The sequence below is a fragment of the Heliangelus exortis genome, chromosome 6, assembly GCF_036169615.1.
Source record: "Heliangelus exortis chromosome 6, bHelExo1.hap1, whole genome shotgun sequence".
NCBI lineage: Eukaryota > Metazoa > Chordata > Aves > Apodiformes > Trochilidae > Heliangelus > Heliangelus exortis.
The window spans coordinates 11,059,092-11,077,833 of record NC_092427.1 but is presented as its reverse complement, the minus strand read 5'-3'; the positions used below and the strand labels follow the sequence as shown (position 1 = coordinate 11,077,833).

Here is an 18,742-nt window from a genome sequence, read left to right as displayed (position 1 = left end):
TGCCGAGATAATTTAAGATTGGGGGGGTGTGTATACAAGCATATATAAAGTATGTTTATATATAAATATTTATGCTGAGGAATGTATCTCTCATCTGTCATAAGACTTTAAAGCAGAAAGTTGAATATTCTGACCTTTATAAATCTCTCTGCTGGAGTGACAAACCTTTAGGCAAAGGCCACAGATATATATCTTATGTGCAGATTAAAATGAGATCTGCTTTTCTGTCAGTTCCCAGTCCAGATTATTTAATACCTATAGGAGAACCATCAACCTGCTGCTATGCCAATAACTCTGGGCTGTGCTGAGCAGTGCTTTAATGGTACTGAACAGTGCTTCACAGTGATTTAGCTCCGGGAGAATGCTACATCCACATAGAAAAGATGGGAAACTCATTACTCCATCATGCTGAATGTGGGTGAAGCATAAAAGCTATTCCTGGTGCCCATGGAATATTTTAATATTTATTGAGAATCAGAATCAAAACTCTTGAATTTAATGGGGGAAAAAAATGCACTCCTGTGTACTTGACACCTTCAGAGAGGGATGTTCTTGATTTCACATTCACATTCCTTCCTGTGCACTGTCATGACTGATTTGGGGCAGAAAGCAGCAGTATGCACAGTTCCCTAGTACTGACTTGGGGCAAAAGTGCCAGCTGCAGAAAAACCTAATGCAACTTGGGTGTCCAGTGGGTAGCTCTGTACCCACTGGTGAGAGCTGGTTCTTGGTAGTGGTTCTCAGGCCTGGCCCTTGGAACAAGCTGCTGGCATCTCTGCTACAGCAGCACCTGGCCCAGCTCTTCTCAGGGCCCTTGTGGGGCTCTTGTGGTCCTGAGATATAATTGTTATCCCACTCCCTTATCTCTGAGTTCAAAATGCTTAAAATAAGAGGAGGACAATGATACAGTATGCTGAGGAGAAGTGTGATGCCCCAAGTGTAGCTTATCTGCATGTGTTTTATCTGCATTTTTACTTTTACTTTTATGTGCTCTCTCCATTATCCCAGATAATTGAGATTTGACTTTGCCAATGCATTAAATTTTAACATCCTCCTACTATAGCACTGAAAACTGTGCAAAGTAGAAGCAGTTGCTTGTGATTTAGTTGTCAGAATCACAAAGGGCAACAAAGTTCCAATAAATAACGTCTTCTGAGTTGGAGATGTTTTTGCTAAATTACTTAAACTGAATTAAGGGGGGGAAATGTGCTTGAAGGTAGGTGAGCATTTTTCAATTAAGTAGAGAGATGCAGATAATTCTTCAGTAGTATATTGTTTTTTTAACCAAAACTTCTGTCTGGAGAAGCCCTTGTATTCCTACATGGAAATTCTTGTTGAGTTGGTGTAAAGAGCTGTACCAAATCAATGCCCATGATATTCTTTAACTAAAACACACATGGCTTCTTCTTCTGCCTTGTTCATCCCTGGGATTTAATATGACTTTTTGGTATCATAATCTGTGATGTAACCATCAGGTTTTTAGCGATGCTTCCTCAAACTTATACTAGATCTGTTCTGCTCTTGTAGAACCAATTCAGAGCTGTGGGGATGGACCCAGTAGATGGGCATCCTTGATTGTGTTAGGCAGAACATCACCAGGAGGTCAAGGGAGCTGATCCCTCTCCTTTACTAAGCACTGGTGAGACACACTTGGATTGCCATGTCCAGTTCTGGGCTCCGCAGGGGCATAAAGAAGACAGAGTCAGACTTGAGTCTACGGTGCCCAGGAATAGGGCAAGAGGTAATGGGCACAAATTGAAACACAGGAAATTTTGCTTGGACATAAGAGGAAACGTGAGTGTGGTTTTTTGTTTGTTTGGGTTTTGGTTTTTTGTGTTGGTTTTTTGTTGGTTTTTTTTTTTTGTTGTTGTTGTTTGTTTTGTTTTTTTGTTTTTTACTGTGGGAGTGGTTGAACACTGGAACAGGTTGACCTCAGAGAATGTGGAGTCTCCATCCCATGTGTCTCCAGTGGGACACAGCGCTGGGCAACCTGCTCTATTCTATTTTGTGAAGTTGTTGGACTGGATGAACTCCAAAAGTGCCTTCAAACCATAGCAATGCTGTGTTTCTAGGAACAGTAACATTGGAGTTTTTAATACACAATCCTTTTTTCTTTGTTTTGGGCTTTGTTTTTGTTTGGTTGATTTTGGTTGTGTTTTGTTTTATTTTTCAAAGAATTCAGATTTTCTCTGAATTGGAAAGACTTAACACCCCCTACTGATTCTTGTACAGAAACAGAAGCCATCCACTTGTGGCTCACAAGAATGAGAGACAAACACATGAAAACACACTCCTATAATTTTTTGGCTCGGATTGTGTCCTCCATAGAGACTGCAAATTAATTTACTGGGTCAGAAGCAGGGATTACATATAATGGACAAGTCATAATAGACAATTCTAGATGGGGGTGAAGGGGTGGTGAGAACACTTAGGTCAGTGGGACCACTGACCACCACTTGTACTGGAAGGGCAATGCAGTGAGCAAATTCATTTAGTTCTTACTTTTGTAAAGACAGCAGGTAATATGTGTTCTTAAAAAATACAGACGTTCAGCAGCAATGAGAAATAATAGAGGAGAAATGCTCCCTTTTAATGGTTCGTAAGGGCAGAAGTTGCCAATGTTATTAACTTGCCAAATGGCTTCCATTTGTGGGACTCAACAGGGTTCACAGAATGGGTATTTTTATTAAATACTTTGCTGGGAGCTGATTTCCGGTTCTCTGTTCAGCAGTGAAACTTTCACTTCACTGGAAATTATTTTTGTCAACTGGAAAAGGTTATTTTCTGGTGAAGCCTGACCTGCAGGGGTTACCCAAAGAACACCCAGAAAGAAATCATTCTGAGGATGGTTTTAATGAGTTATTTTGGTACTGAGTAAGTGTCTGTGTTGTGACCAGAGGATATGCAATTAAGGGACATCAACCTCCTTGGCTTTTTACATAAATTTCTCATAGGGTTTTTCTTCCAGTGCTGGAAGAAGTGAATGAGAGATGCTTAACCTGTCTTGCACCTCCAAAATCACAGATGATGGTGCTTGAGCCATTAAAAGGTTGGGTGTTGTTATAAGCTGTTAGTGGGAGATAATACCTGGGTACTGTCCTTTGGCTTCCAAATCAAGCAGGAATCTCAACATCATCTCTGTTTGGATTATGTCCACAGCTACTGGGCCACCAGTAAGAAATCAGACAGGGATTTCTTCAGCAGTAAGAAATTAGATGGGGAACAAGTGTTTTTCAGTTTTGACTAAATCATGCCCATCCCTGTGTATTTCATCAACAGTTCATTAAATGCTGAGAGCTAAAGCAAAGTTATTAATTTTACCCACAGGCTGTTATGCTTCTATCTTGGTATGTTCCTTTTCTATGCTTTCACATCAAAAACTGTCCAACTTATGCACTGAGGAATGTACAACAGGAAAACACTTAGCTGAGAGTCCTTGCCAGAGTGGGTTGCACTGTGTGCAGGGTGGGTGCAGACAGAGATTTGGCTATTAATGCTAACAGCCAGCACCAGGCTGCTCCTCCAGCCCTCCTGGCTTGCTCAGGAGACCCAAGCTGTTGGCAAAAAGCTGTTTGAAAGAAAGCAGTGATGTTTCCTATTCATCCCTTCCATTTTTTGAAGTAAGCTGGTTGCACCATATCTCAGCCTTTGCATGGGAAGGTTTGGTGAGGTAATGCTATGTTCTGGCTAAGCCAGACTGCTGTAACAAAACACTGCAATTTTGACTGACCATGAGGTCTTAGCCTGTGGCTGCTGGGCATGGGATGACCAGTTTGGGTCTCGGTGCTAGGCAGACCATAGTGACGTAATTTTCTTACAGAGAATGCTCAGAGGGGGCTAAAATACTTTAAAAGGTGACTTAATGGATCTACAAACAAAACAGCAGCACAGGTGAATTCAGTGTCCTATGATGACCTCAGATTGGCTCCCACCAAGAGATTTTCCCACCACTTGCAAGCTCATCTTGTTAATTTTTCATTAGGAGGCTGTATCAAAGAGCCTGGACAAAATATGCATGTTTGTAAATGAAGCTTAAGCTATCAAAACCAAAAATTAAAAACATGCCGAACAGAAAGAATCCATTTCAAGGCAAAAACCCTTGCAGGAAGGATTTTCTGCTTGTTGACTGAGGCATAAGTGAGGTCTGGACCCTCTGATAATGAGGCTGTAAATCCTGCGTGGGCTGGCGCTGCAGAATTTTGATATGTTACCTCTGCTGCTGACTGGTTTCTCTCATGCACTGGTGGTGCTATTGCTACAGGCTTGTGCTATCAAGGTGCTTTCCTCTTGGTGTAAATAGTGCTGATGCCACAGAGCCCATTAACAGGCTGGGTTTGATAAAGGATGAATGTACAGGGTGGTCTCTGCAGTCAGGATGTCAGAACTGCTCTTAGCCCCAGTATTTGTGTTGAGGATATTAATTAATTCTGAGAGAACAGTTTTAACTGCCTCAACTCAGATGGGGGCACTTCAGGACTGCATGTGGCTGTAATGGAAGAGATGGCTGTCAGGGAGCTGTGGCATTAAACTTAAGTTTGTTGAGGAGATCCAGCTCCACAGAGCTGCATCTCTTCACACAGACACCCAGCTGTGTGTTGGTGCAATGCCACCTAAAGTCAGTGTGGGGCACATTAGGAGACATTTAAGTACAAACATGCCACCAGCCCTTATGCATTGTCATCAAGCCCATTTCCAGTAAGACAGATGCTTTTTCTGGTGATACAACATCATCATCAGAGGGGCTGCTTTTCAGCCTCACTCAGTGCTGGTGTAATTCAGTGTTGCCTCCCGTGACATCGTGGCAGACAGCTGCTACATCAGTGTAGTTTATCATCACATTACCAGTGACATCCACTGCCATGTTAGGTGGCATGATGATTTTGTATGCTTTTTAATTGTTTGCACTTAAGCAAAGCTGATGCTGACTTGGTTAACCACCATTCCCAGCTTCTTTTGTGCTGTGTGGGCCAGTGAGATGGTTTATCTGCAAAATCCAGGGCTGGTGGAACAGACACTTCAGTTTTGTTCTGCATCTTACTACTGATTTTTTAACTCTTACTGTCCAGAGGTGGCTTGCTGAACAGCTTTCCATCCTAAAGGACTGCTTGTTACCAAATGCCAAGTACTGTCATTTGATTTCTAATTTACTGCAGTCGGTTGTATTCTTGCCTTTTGTAGTGGAGTAAACATTCCAGGAGTTTTGTGCTGAGTCTTTCTCCTCTTCTCACCTTTTCAACTTGGCCTTTTTGATGATTTTGCTGCTGCTGTTGCAGTTTTTCAAAGAGGTGGGTTTTTTTTTTCATATTCCTCATCTTCTCTGCATACACCCAAAGTGCTACAAAATAAGAGTTCAGATAGCATGGAAAAAACAACAACAAAGTCCACCAGCAGTCTGTGAAATTTGGTAGTAGGTTGCCTGTTTTTGTTGAGAGTAGCAAGGCAAGCCCTGTTTGACCTGTTGTTTAACCAAAAACCTTGTGACCTCTTTTAAATCAAAGGACAATTCCCCCTGCGTTCAATTACTGGTATCCCGTATCTTGGAAACATGGTTATGCTCTGTGTCAGGTCATGTCATAAAAAGAGCTTTGGTTCCAGATATTCAATTAAAAGGCCCTCCAGTTCTCTACTGATAGAACAAAAGCAAATTAACATTTCAGTAACATCTCCAAATGCCTTTCTCAAGTCTGCCTGTGGATTCAGTGACTTCTGTAGCTACATGAATTGTGTTGGTTTAAGCAGGATGCCAATTTCCAGCTCTTATCTGTGCAATTATTGTCCATGGCCTTTATTTCCTTGACTGACCAAGTAATATTCTTGTTTTAATTTTAGTTAATAACTTAGAATTCTTGAAGTGGAAACAGCCTTTGCTTTACTCTGCAGTCTACAAGCCCCTGGGTTTGCTTTCATAGCTGTGCAGTGTGCTGCTTTCACTTAGAATTGCAGTAATTTAAAAACCAATAACAGAGGGCAGTATCTACCCCTGTTATTTAGACAGTGATGATTTCAAGCAGAGATGGGGAATTGGGAAGTCATTCCCTGCTCTGCAGTTTGCTCAGTGAGAGCTCCATCCATCCACATGCTGAGCCCTCTGAGCCTCTGATAGTTTTGGAGTTGGATGAATGGAGTCAGCACCTTGCAGCCCTGCTCCCTGTCAAGCAGGATTGTGAACCCTGAGAGTCACTTAACCTGTTCCTGACTCCATTTAACCTTGGGTGTAGTGCCAGAGGGGGATAATCATGTCTGTCTCTCTTGGGGACAGTTTGAAGCATAATTAATTGATTAAAGAATTAATTAATTAAAGAGTTGGTGATCACCCACTGAGAGGTAATAAAGCAAGCTGGGGGCTGGAGGGGGAGTGAGAGCCTTCCTCATGCTGAGGAGAGAGCTCAGGGAGCACAAATGCCATGGTACCAGAAATCACTGGGTTTTCAGATCTCCTCTAAGGAGTTGGCCAGGCCTCCACCGTGAGAATAGTGACAGTTGTAGCAATTATGTTTGATATGGAAATAGTTCACATTAAAATGTATGTGTGTTTAAACTATCTCTTTGAAAAATTTCGTATAAAATACATGCACACTGCTTTTTTACTTAGCAGATTTTACTATGTGCAAGATGCTAAAAGAGCACACAGAAACAGCATGGGTGGGGTTATGCATAATTCTCTACTGTTGATGAGCAAAAAGTCCAGTGGTGCTTCCTGAAGTCAAACTGCCTGATCTGCATGGATAACACCACTTTGGATGGGATGCTCTGGTTAGGGTCAGCAGCAGCTGTTATCCTTGCCTGAGCTGTGGGGCTGCCATGCTGCAGCCCTGGGCTGCTCAGGGCAGCAAAGCAGCATCACCTCTGTAGGAGTTTCAGCTCAGCAGTGTGAGTCAAAGAAGGCTGCAGTGTGATCAGATGGAGAACCACTGCTTGAAAGCATCTTTTCTAGAAAACCAATTCTTTTCAGAGTAAAAATTGTTAGTGCTGGGAAATGTGAATTTTGTATCTGAATTTGACAGGCTTCAGCACATAGCCAGCTCTGGAGGTTACTTGGCCTTTGGCACCTGGCACAAATAGCTCATTATAATGAAAACTAGACCTGACTTTTTGCTATTTCTGTCACTTCTTAATCTTTGGGATGTAAGCTATTGACACACAGAGCTTCCTGACTCCCTTTGCCATGACTTCCTTTTGCACCTTCCAATCCTGTTATTTTTATTATGGGTCTTCTGAACCCCCACCAATTTGAACTTACTCTTGACTTGTGGACCCAGAACTGCAAACTGCATTTTGCAGGTGCCAGGCATAGGGGCCCTCTCTACACCTACTTAATAGTTTCATTTATATATTCAGTGAAGTTCCTTTTGACAACTCTGTAATTTTCTTTCCAAGCTTTATTGCTAGTATTTTTTTGGCTTTCTTTTTCTTCCACTACATTTAAAGCCCTTTATATACTTAAACATCATTATTACCTCTGCTGACTGTAGATACTGCTTTGATGTCCATTTGCTTCCTTTATCTGTTTTGTACAAATTGTTAGCTTTTGATTTATATTCATTAAAAACTGCTCCACCTTTCTTCCAGTGCTATGCTAATATAGCTTCCACTCTTCTAAGGAAACTGAATTAACCTTGTACTGTTCATCTGTAGAGAGGTTATATTATATCATTGGGCTTTGTAGTTTCAAACAAAACACGAAGTAACCTAAAGGACATTTTTCAAGGAACTTGTGTTTTTGGAAAGAGAACTTGGTTCCTTTAGGCAATTCTGAAAATTTCACAATTTTATTTTAAATGTAATAAGGTAACTATTGTACAACAGGGTGCATCTGTTTCATGCACTATTCTTGAGACATCTTTATAATTGCAAACAATTGCTAACAATACAATGTATTTCTTGTACACTGTAGTTTTAAGAACCTCTGAGTTTTTCTTTTGTTTTGCTATCATCTCTCAACAATTCACAATTCAAAAAAAACAATTCAAAGAAAAGCTGTCCAATGAAAAATTCTCCTTTTGAATGTAATAGAGATAGGTAGATTATTCACTTGGTTGTTCTATTGCTCTGAAATCCTTTTTGCCCTTCTTCATCCTATGAGACTCTGCAGTGATGGGAAATGTTTACAATTCATTATATTATTCCAGTGGATTTATTGGATTGCTACCACAATATATGCTTGATTACTCTTATGTCTGGGGCAGTCTGTGCTTAGTTTTTAACATCAGTTTTGTGTCTTTCTTACCTTTCCTCACAAATAGGTTTATATTGTCTTTTCCTCATAGTTTGCAGGGTGATGTGAACACTTCATAAGATTTTCTATTTCCCATGTGACAGCTTCTGTGGTGTCATGTTGGAAACCACATCTGGCTCAACCCTGAGCAGTTCTGATTTCTTCAGAGTCCTCAGACTAGTGTTTTCTTGAGGACAAAGCCAGCCTCTGGGCTGGCTTCTCCAACACCTTTCTATGCCCACACCACCACTGGTTCATTTATTCTTCAAGAAATGCAGAAATGGTGCTGTACCATGTGGTTGTTCCTGCTATCAGTAAATTCAATCCACAGCAAAGTAAATTGGGCTATATATTTTCCATCGCTTCATCTCCCGAAGGACCCACTAGCTTTCCTTTACATGCCTCTCTAATTAGAGATTTAATCTGACTCCCTCTCCAGCACCTCAGTGCTAATGGGTCTGAATGAAGCCTGCTTGCTTACTTGATTTCCCTCGTCTGCTGTTCATCAGCCATTCCTCTTGAATTTTTACCCTCAGAAACCATATTTTTCATGTATTAGAAAAGTCGAGAACTACTTGGTTTTCAGGGTGAGGAATGTGATGGTGCCCACTGTGACCGTGCTGCACTGTGCCTTCCCAGCCCTTACCAACTTTGCAGCATGAATGGTGGGGAAAAAAAAAACCCTGTAGAAATTACTGGGTTCATATAAAGTTGTTTATTTGTAGTGCAAAGGCAAAGAGAACCCCTCGATTGCAGGTGTGTTCTCACATAGATCCCTGGACCTGTGGTTTAAGCAGACAGCCCTTAAACCCTGGCAGGCTTCAGCAGTCAGGCAGAGCAGATACCACCACAGGTTGTGTGTGGGGGGCTGCAGAGGGCAAAATTTTGAGCTCAGAGAGGTGAGAACATCTGGCTAGCTGTATAGTTTGGTGTTTGGGAATGGAGAATGGCCTTAACACATGCTACCACATGTGCTTTAGATGTTAAGCTGTCTTGCTCTCCTGCCAGGTGATGCAAGTGTGTTTCTGCATTAGGAAATGAAGTTAGCTTGAGATTTGCAGAAGTGATTAAAGGTTTTGAGCCCCAGTGCCGGAATCCTGTGGAAAGGCTGTTTCATGAGCAGATTTCTTTCAGATTTATCAAGTCAGGCACAGGAAATTACTGTTCAGTTCACATCTGCTGTTAACCCTGTTGAGATCAAATTTGACAATGATACAAAAATGAAAAAAGAAAATCGGTAAAGCAAAGCCCTCCGAGGACATTAGAGAGCTCTGCTCCCAGAAGTTGTACTTCCAAAGCTTCTCAGTTGAAAACCCACCCATATTATTCAACTAATGATTCAACTTAATGAAACTAAATTAATCTTCCCATTTCTTTAGCCCATAATGACTTACTGTCCAATAAATACTATTAAGAATGGGCAGGACCATCTGATTCTTGACCCACACCTTCAGATGGTCACCAGATTAATCCCTTTCCATTACAGCCCATCTGGAAAATCCTTTGTGAGGAGCCTGCACACTTCCTATCCTCATGTACAGTGCTCAGTACATTTCCTTTCTTTGCACTTTCAAATCTGGGAGATAGTGCTAACACTTAAAATAAATGTGTGATAGTGAGTGTGAAGAGGGAACGAGGAGAACAAGTTTTCCGTCTGTCAAAATGAAGACATCAACCTCTGCTTTTATTTTTTTGGCATGTGTGCTTTAAATAGAATGACTGTGTTGGGTGAATTCCAAGTGTTTGCTGCATTTGGCAGTCCTCCTAAATTGTAACAGATGAAGTTCTGCTATTCCATATGATGTGCTCCTTCCCGCTTTTTTGGTGACTCCTTGAAATTCCTTGGGAATTCAGTGTAGCATTCACATCTGTTCCCTGGATGGATGTCCAAGGCTAACAAAATACCTACTGGACTTGGAGTCAGCTCTGCCAAAAGCCATATGGTTGTGTTTTAGTTTTGCAAGCACAGTGCAGTAAAGAAAGGAGAATGGGCCAAGAGAGAAGTGAGGGGAGGAGGGATTAGTAAATGAAGGTAACTTTTTGTCATTTGTTATGTGAGTGGGAAGATGAGACAATCACAGAGTAGAGGAAATAAAAGCTGTGAGCATAGGTTCTTTTGTCAGTTGTTTTGAATTACACAGTGCTCCTCTCCCCTGTGATGTTCTTGACAGTAACCTCAAAGCATGTTTGATTTTGCCTGCCTTTTCCCAAAATGCCGTAACTCTCTAGATAATCAGATGCTCTCTTTTTGCCTCACAAGATGTGCATCTTTTCTGGGAACCATACTCAAAGCCCTTCTTGATGCCACCCATTGAATGCTGTGCAGCAGCCTGTGTGCTGATGACTCACTTGGTTGAAAGGGACAAGAAGCAGCTGCTGATGCTTCTCTGAACAGTCTCCAGCTAAACAGCCACTGGGGCTTTTTTCTTACCAGCTCTCTGTTGGCCCCTGTAAAAATGGCACCTTGTATTTTTAATAGTCATTGGACTTTTCTGTGTCTGAAAGAATATGCTTGTTATTTGTTGATTTATTTTCTGGTTTTCCTAAAGAGTGTGGCTCATGGAGAGCTCTTGCCTGCTGCAACTTTAGTGGGAACTTAGACAGAGGTTTTACCAAATGCCCCATCCTCTGCAGATGCAGCACTTCGGAGGTGGGAAACACATTGATTGATGTATCATAGATATGTTAAAGGGTATTAAGACATGAGGTCTTGTATTTCTCTTGAAATATCTTTTCCTGAGGATTTGAAAGTTGCTGTTTGGTGAAATCCGGATTTTAAGCTCAAGTTCATAAGCAGAGAGGGGAACCTGAAAGATTTAGGTTTTCAGATTTTAGTGTAACAGTTGGAAGTGGTTTCAAGTAAACTACAGGGTGTAAGCATGTAGTCTAGAACAAGTATTCTTGTTCTAGAGGTGCCTGGTTTTTCTTACTTATTTTCTCTGGAATTCTTTTCAAATGTTGTAACCAGTTCTTATTTATTTGTGCAGAGAAGTGATAACAAGTGAAACGAAGCAGTCACCCCACAGTAGAGGACATTATCCAAAATGCATCAAGGAACAGGCCTGACCCAGAGGCTTTTTAGTATTAGGCAGAAGGACAGGCAACTGGTGAGGGGGAAAACAGATTGCTGAAGTGGATGCTGATGGATCAGCCTGGAGCCCTAACTTCCACCATGCAAGCAAATGCTGAACTGGTTAACAAAGTAGTTTGCAGTCTGCAGAGGACATGCAGTATGTCCCAATGAAATACAGCTGCCATCAGGATAGACTGCATTACACTGCCTAAAGAGTCTGAAGCCATTAAGACAGTTACAGAAGTGCCTCAGTTTCACAGGGCATGTCCCCTTGACTTTTGAGTATTTTTACTTAACTGCATAGACTCTCCCTTTATTTATACATGTGTGTGTCATTGCAGTGTTTTCAAAATCCCATTCTGAAGAAACAAATACTCTCAAATTCAAAGCAATGGATGTAAGCAATGAAATTGTCATTTGTGAAGATGAGAGGGGTGTGCAGCAATGTTTCCTTTGAGAAAAGGAGTGTGTAGTGTTTATGGACAGCTACTGTTTTTCTTGTCAGCTAAAAGAGTGAGTGCAGTTTGAGAGGTCTACTCCTAGGAGGGCATTTGTTCAGTATTGGCTTTAGAGTAACACAGCCACTTGCTTACCAGTATTTTACAATGATGAACAACAGAAGCATAAGCTGTTGGAGCTTAACATCTGTGTGTGTGTGTCCAGAAATAATAGCAAGATGAACCCTTTTATCTTTGCTAACGTAATACAGGCTTGACAGAAGTGTCCATTCCCTTTTTTATCTGTATCTAAGCAAAAAATAGTATCCTGAGTCTTTGCTTGTGAAAAATCCTCTTTATGCTAGATTTGAAATAAGTGATTTATTTTATACACAGGCAGGTATATTCCTTTTCAAAGTCTTACTTAGTATTGATACTTAAAGAGTAGTTTAATTAAAGGAAATACACATTGCTTCTGAATTAAGAGCTGTCATATGTTCTTGTTCTTGTTCCCATTCCCTTTCTGTGCCTTCATCTGAAATGCTTGAGTAAATTTAGTGTATGTTTAAGCAAGGAATGAACTCACCTTTTTATCAGTGCTGGTACAAAAAGTATCACAGCTCATCTCCCACAAAAAGCTGCAGCATTCTTGAGTACAAAACTTTCTGGGGGCTGCCTGTTTTCTGGTGACCAGGAGGAAGGTCTCCAGGAAAGCAGGCAGCACTCATCCTAACCTAGGACTGGACATCTGCTCTCCATAGGTGTAAGATGTGTGGCCTGATAGAATTGCTTCTCTTCCCCTCCCTTGGGATCCCAATGGCTTGACTGTGACACAGGGAGTGTCTTCGAGACACTCTCCTTCTCTTCAGTATGGAGTTTTTCATCCAGCAGCTTCTTTTCCACATTCCAGTTGCCTTCTGATCATAACTGCACCATTTTAATTTCTTTGTCCAAATGTATATATGTGACAACAGCAGTAATAACCCATGTGGCAATGCCATGAGGAAGTACAGCAGCAGAGAAACATTTTGTTGGTTTGTGTCTGGTGGTCTTCCAGTGCTCTTAGAAGGCAGGTGATGGAGAATATCCCTTCCTGCATCATGGTCCCTCCACAGGATGTCACTTAACTGAGGGTATACTTTTCAGCTGCTTGGAGTCAGGTGGATTCACATGCTTAAGTTCATGAAGCTGACACATGTTCTACAGATGCTGTGTCCCACTTTTCCCAAAACTCTTGTCTAGAATTATTCTTAAACAAATTTTCTATTTACTTGTCTTGTATCTTGAGTTCGTCCCAGTATCTTATTCCCAACTAAAGTTTATGCTGTTTTTTTTCTTCTTGTTTCAAACAGGGTGTCCCCACTGTAAAAATGCCATTCCACATTTTACAACTGCTGCTGAAGTCTTTAAAGAAGATCGAAAGGTAACTTGATCTCAATTATTTCTGAAATACATAAGAATGTTTTCCACCACTTGAAATTTAATAGGCTTTACTTATTGATAAAGCTGATAGCCTTCTGGATAAAACTGCTGTTATACCAAGAGAAAGGTACCTACATCTTAGGGCTTAGTATCTTTCTTGGTCAATCTGAGTTACACTTTTAACCTATTCTGGTTTTATATTTTATATTTTTATGTCTTTTCTGTTTAAATCTTTCTCTAAGAATTCTTTTGTATGAAATGAAACATTCTTTCTCCCTGAGAGATTAATAAAAAATACCTTATGTCATCTCCATTCCCCTTCAACTTTTTTCAGCTGTTGGGGTGCATGATTTGTAACAGTTTTAAAGACCTGAATCACACAACTAATCTTTGCTTGCATGGCATAAATATATTTCTGTAACTTGGCTGCCTTGAGTGCAGAATGTTGGGCCCTTCTAGGACCTTTATGCTTGAAAATGCATCTGGTGGCTGAAGTGCACCTGTTAATTTCCTTGCATCAGCTGAACCATTTTAACTGAGCGTGTGTGTATCTGGTATTAAACAAAACCCCAACCTGAGCCCACTGAAACCTCTGTATTATCCTTGAGTGACCAGTATTTCGTTCTGATTTCTGAATTTATTTCAACTTCACTATTGCTTTGTGTTTAGTTGCAGGACAGAAAAGTGCTGGCAATTTAATAGAGAAAGTGGTCTCCACAGCTTCTGGGGAGGTGAAGTGGAAAGAGGGAGATGCTGTTCTCCTGGGGTCTGGTGACAAGACTCATGGGAATGGTTTAAAGCTGTGTCTGGGGAGGTTTTGACTGGACATCAGTTGTTAAGGACATTGCCCTTAACAACATACTTTAACTTTTCATCAGCCCTGAACTGCTCAGGCAGCTGGATTATAGATGATTGTTGTAGGTCCTTTCCAATTGAAATAGCCTATTCTATTCCATATTCTGTTCTAACTGAAGAAGTAATTTTGTAACAATTACATCCTTATTAATATGCCTGCTACATACATAACAGAAGAATTTGTCCTGTTTTTTTGTTCTTGTCCTATCATATTTTCTGTAACTCACAGAAGGTGCATCAGATTGACAAGAAACAAATCATTCTGGTCTAGCTGATTGCATAAAATTAGAAGTCCGTGGCTTATGCCCTCTGGCACACAGACCATTTAGAAGTGTGCAGCTTTCAGTTCTCTTACGATTGTAAATTTGTCTGCTTGGCTGCCCTTTGGATACATGTTTGTTTCCCAAATCTCTGAGAAAGTATCCTTGTTTTCCAGTTTTCTGGTAGTTCCCAATGAAGCCTCTCTTTCCTGAACTCATTAAAATTTCAGTCAGACGAGGTGAAGCAAATGTACCAAACAATGTGAAACTTGCTTATTAGAGCCCCAGGATGCATTAACAAGGAACCTGAATCAGGGCACAGTTTATTGGACATGGTGGTGCTGGTAAATGCAGGCGTGTGAAGCTTTTGGTTCAGACTGCAGGTTATGAAAAGACTCCAAGAGCTGAGCAGTGATTGACAGCTGCGACTCTTGACTTCAGTTTAAGGCTGGAGTAGGAAGGTATAAAATGTAATGAGTTGGAACAAGAGAGCCAGTTGGGAATATTAAGGCTGGTGTAGTTTCAGAGAGGTGTGTACAGTTAGGGAAAACAATGTTATTCCACCCCAATGACTTATGAAAGTGCCAGGGATTGATTATCTGGAGAGCCCTGTTTAATTGTGTACAGCTGTAATCTGCCAAGGTGCTTCTTGCTGACAGCTTGTGGCCTTGTGAAAAGAAAATAAATCTGTATAAGACTTCAGAATGGCACATGGCAGTTCCCATAAGGCAGCACTGGGCGTATTCCCATGTTTCAAACAGAGGTGAGCATTCAGATTTTGCTAATTTGTAGTTATATAGGGTTGCAAGCTTCTGTAAAATTACTGCTTATGAGGAAACAGGTATTTTTTCTTTTTTAAAAACAGGGAGAAAATCATTAATTTTCATTTTGGTCTATAGTAGTGTCTTTTTTACCCCTGAAGAAAGTATTTTTTCACTTTAGCCGAGTATGGTAGCATTTAAACTGTATCTTCTTTTCAACAGGGGTGGTCCTTTGATTAAACATTTAATTCTGCAGAAGCCAAAGGACAATAAAAAACCATTCCAGTATTGAATTGGTTATAGATGGTATCATAAAAGGTATCCTTTGGGAGAATTTGAGTCTTTACTTTGTAATTTTGAAAATGAGCAAAGTTTGAAGCTGTTAAATATGTGTCTTTGGCTCTGCAGTTTCATTGTAGGGGGGTAGTTTTGGGGCAGAAGCCCCCCGTTCCCCTGGGGCTGTGTGTAATGCTGTGTGCTTTTTCATCATCTGTGCTGCTGGAGTTGGAGTGTAAATATTCTTCTTGGAACATTGGCCCCAAATGTCAGTTCCTGTTGGCCACATCACTGCTGGTGCTTTGAGCAGGAATTCTGAGCCTCCTTGCTTACCTGGGGCAGTTGTGTGACTACTGCAAAATACGAACCTGGGTGTTACCCAGAAACCAGAGCCTCTGTGTTTTTCTAGATACCTTGAGAAATTCAGTGCCAGTGAGACCAGGTCAGTGGAGAGGCTAGTCCAGCAAAACAATTAGCATATTGTTTTCATTTATTTAATAAGGAAAAAAAAAAAAAAAAAAGCCATCTGAAGGATTCTTGCCTTGGGGCGCTGTGGTCTTTGCATAGAGCTGCCAGGGGAAAGCCTTTGGCCTCTGCTCCGTGGCTGAGTTTTGGCAGTGCCCAGCGTGTGTCAGAAAATGCAAATGTGAGGGTTGTCACTTTGCTGAACAGATTGAAGAGCAGGATGGCATGTTCACTGACTACTCCAGAAACTCTTGAAAAGGACACCAGCTAAATCTTTTTTAAAAATCTGCATTCTGCCTTTAGACTGATTGTGAAGTTCAGCTTGAAGGAAATGATTTGTGATGCTCAAGCTTGGATTTGCTGAAGGCCACTTGCTGAAGCTCTGGACTCCTCATGGCCAATCAGTAACAAATCTCTGGAACTCTTCCAAAGGGGAGGCTGTTTGACCAATCCCCTCCATTTTCACAGAAGACTGTTCCTGTTCAAGTGCACTGACCCAAATCAGAGCACTGCAACTGGGTTCTACTGAATTTGCACAGGAACAGCTGTGGCAGAGATTGCTGGAAAGGGTGCAGGTAATGGGGTGACTTGAGGTGCTCGTGTGGGGCTACAAGACAGCAGTGAAACTGCTGAGTCTCCAGTGTGTATCATGAACCATGGTTTAAAATCATGATACCAACCAAATCACTGTACAGAGTTATCCAAATGAGCTAATATTTTAGTTTGGCCAAGAATTCGATCCTTGTTTGTTTAAAAAGCATGTGTTGAATTTCTCTTTAATTGGACTCATTAAATATGGTGATGTTAGCTCAGTACATCATGGTGCCTACTAATGAGTCTTCCCTTTGCAAATAGGCCTGCTTTGAGAGCAGCTGATGAATTGCAGCTATGGTAATGCTGCTATGGCACATCAGGGCAGCTAATAATGAATCTTCCATTTGCAAGGCCTTTCACATTGAGAACAGTAGCTGAATTGCAACAAGCTTTAGCAGGCAAGCTCATAACTGCCACTTGGATGCAGAACAATTAATATAAATAGAAACCTATGGAATAATCATAGAGAAGAATGCACATGTCTTACTCGTAGATGCTTTTAAGACACTTGGCAACAACAGACTTTTTTTTCTAATAATCAGATAATTGTGATCTGGCATTGACTATACTTTAAAAATGTTACTTGGAAGCATTCTTTTCCATGTTGCAATTTTATTTTTTTTAAGCTTATCATATATCATTCCTCCCAGAAATCAATATTCAGTTAGTTATTCATTTCCATTTTCATAACAAAAGTCAATATTAACCCCAGCAGAGATTTATTTCCTTGAATCAATAAACCAGTGTGTGGCAGTACATATTTTAACAGGAGAGCAAGTAGGATTGCAAGGGATATTTTTACTATATCATCATATGGTAACCAGGAGACAAAATTAAAGTTATTTAAGAATAGAAAGCAGGAGTTACCTGGGAAGGTCAAGGAATCCCACTTTCAATATTTTACAAGTCTGTTTGAACCAGTGGATGTCATTGTGTTCCTTACCTGCAAGATCCTGTTGTAATCCTGTTGGAAGGGATCTGTGATTCTTAATGTATGATTGGATGATGCTGTAGTACTTTTCTTTCCTTCTAACAGTTACCCAGTGAAAACAAGAAGGTACCATCCTTCTGTAACAGTTCAGGCACACGGAGATCAGTGGTCACATTTTCAGCATAGCTCAATTTCTGTTTAAACACTTAAATGAAACATTACAATTTTTGCAACAGCTTGGTGTTCATAATCAGACCACTTCACTGAACAATATACCATGTTCAATATCCTTTTTTAAAGAGCTCTTCAGAGCTGGTTATGCATAGTTCACACTCCAACACCATGTGCAGTTAAGTTTGCAACTCTGTAGTTAAGCTCACACTTCTCCAGTGAAAACATGAAACGTTGCTGTGGGACTTCCCTTTTCAGATAAAGGCATTTTTGAGCCCCAGATGTTGCTAGAGTTGTGTTTAAAGTATACGGAATATGGAATAAAGGAGAAATGCGCACTAACCTGGTAATTTAATTTTTTTTTAAATATTATGCACACTAACCTCATATTATTAATTATAAGCTACATACCAATTGTGTGGAACTATAAATAACATTAAGAAAGTTCCAAGGCTTCCTCTGGAGTCCACAGTCTCTGATTGACTGTCTTTTCATTTGATAACTGTTCTGTTCCTGCTACAGCTACTGAACAGGCTGGTGATAAACCTGAATGGCATTGCCTCTGAGAAAGAACTTGTATATAGTGATGTATTGTCAATATCAGCAGCACAGATATAGCACTTAGGGTTTTTTCTTTCTGGAATGTTTTTTTTAGTGGATTTTTTCCTTCTGGTTAGAAGAAATTTAGGAAATAACAAGAAATTAAGATTTAGACCTAACAATTAAGATCTCCATAAAATCAATCTTGTCTTCTGAAAGCTGTTAGGCTGTCTTGTTCCATAACACAAACACATACGTGCCTTACACCAGCATTAAGAGAGTCTCTTGCTCTCAGATTTTGAAAGTGAATTTATGAGAAGTGATGTCAAGTGTGTTGGCTCCTGGACACATATCAGAGCCATCTGTGCTTAATCTGTTTAAAACTTCTGGTTGAATAAAGTTTGTGTTTTTCAAGCAAAGCATATAGGTCTTGCTAACAAATGGTTTCCAATGAACTTCCATAGTTGTTGCTGGTAGCTGAATACAAAGATTGTTTCTGAGGATAATATTCTCCAGAAGCATTTAACTACATTTTTGTAGAGGCTTTTTAGGTTGGTTTTTTTTCCTGAGATTCTTTTCAGCAATGCAGAAAAACAGATCACTGCTAAGTAGACTGAGAAGGAGAGGAAAACCTCCCTGCAATGTATCACTGCTCATATGAACCAGGACTCAAGCAAGCCTTTATTTTTGTGTTATGTACACAATGTACATAAAATATACATATTTTTATGTACTGAAGCCC

The 18,742-nt window shown here is 40.5% G+C and overlaps 1 protein-coding gene across 2 annotated transcripts in view; it reads left to right on the top strand.

Annotated features, from left to right (window-relative positions):
* The window catches only part of PDIA5 (protein disulfide isomerase family A member 5), a 99,351-nt gene that overhangs the window by 74,011 nt on the left and 6,598 nt on the right, over window positions 1-18,742 (top strand). For both annotated transcript variants that reach the window (XM_071746651.1, XM_071746652.1), the window contains exon 15: window positions 13,078-13,148. In XM_071746651.1, the coding sequence (XP_071602752.1) occupies window positions 13,078-13,148 (71 nt within the window). The remainder of the gene's footprint in view (window positions 1-13,077; window positions 13,149-18,742) is intronic.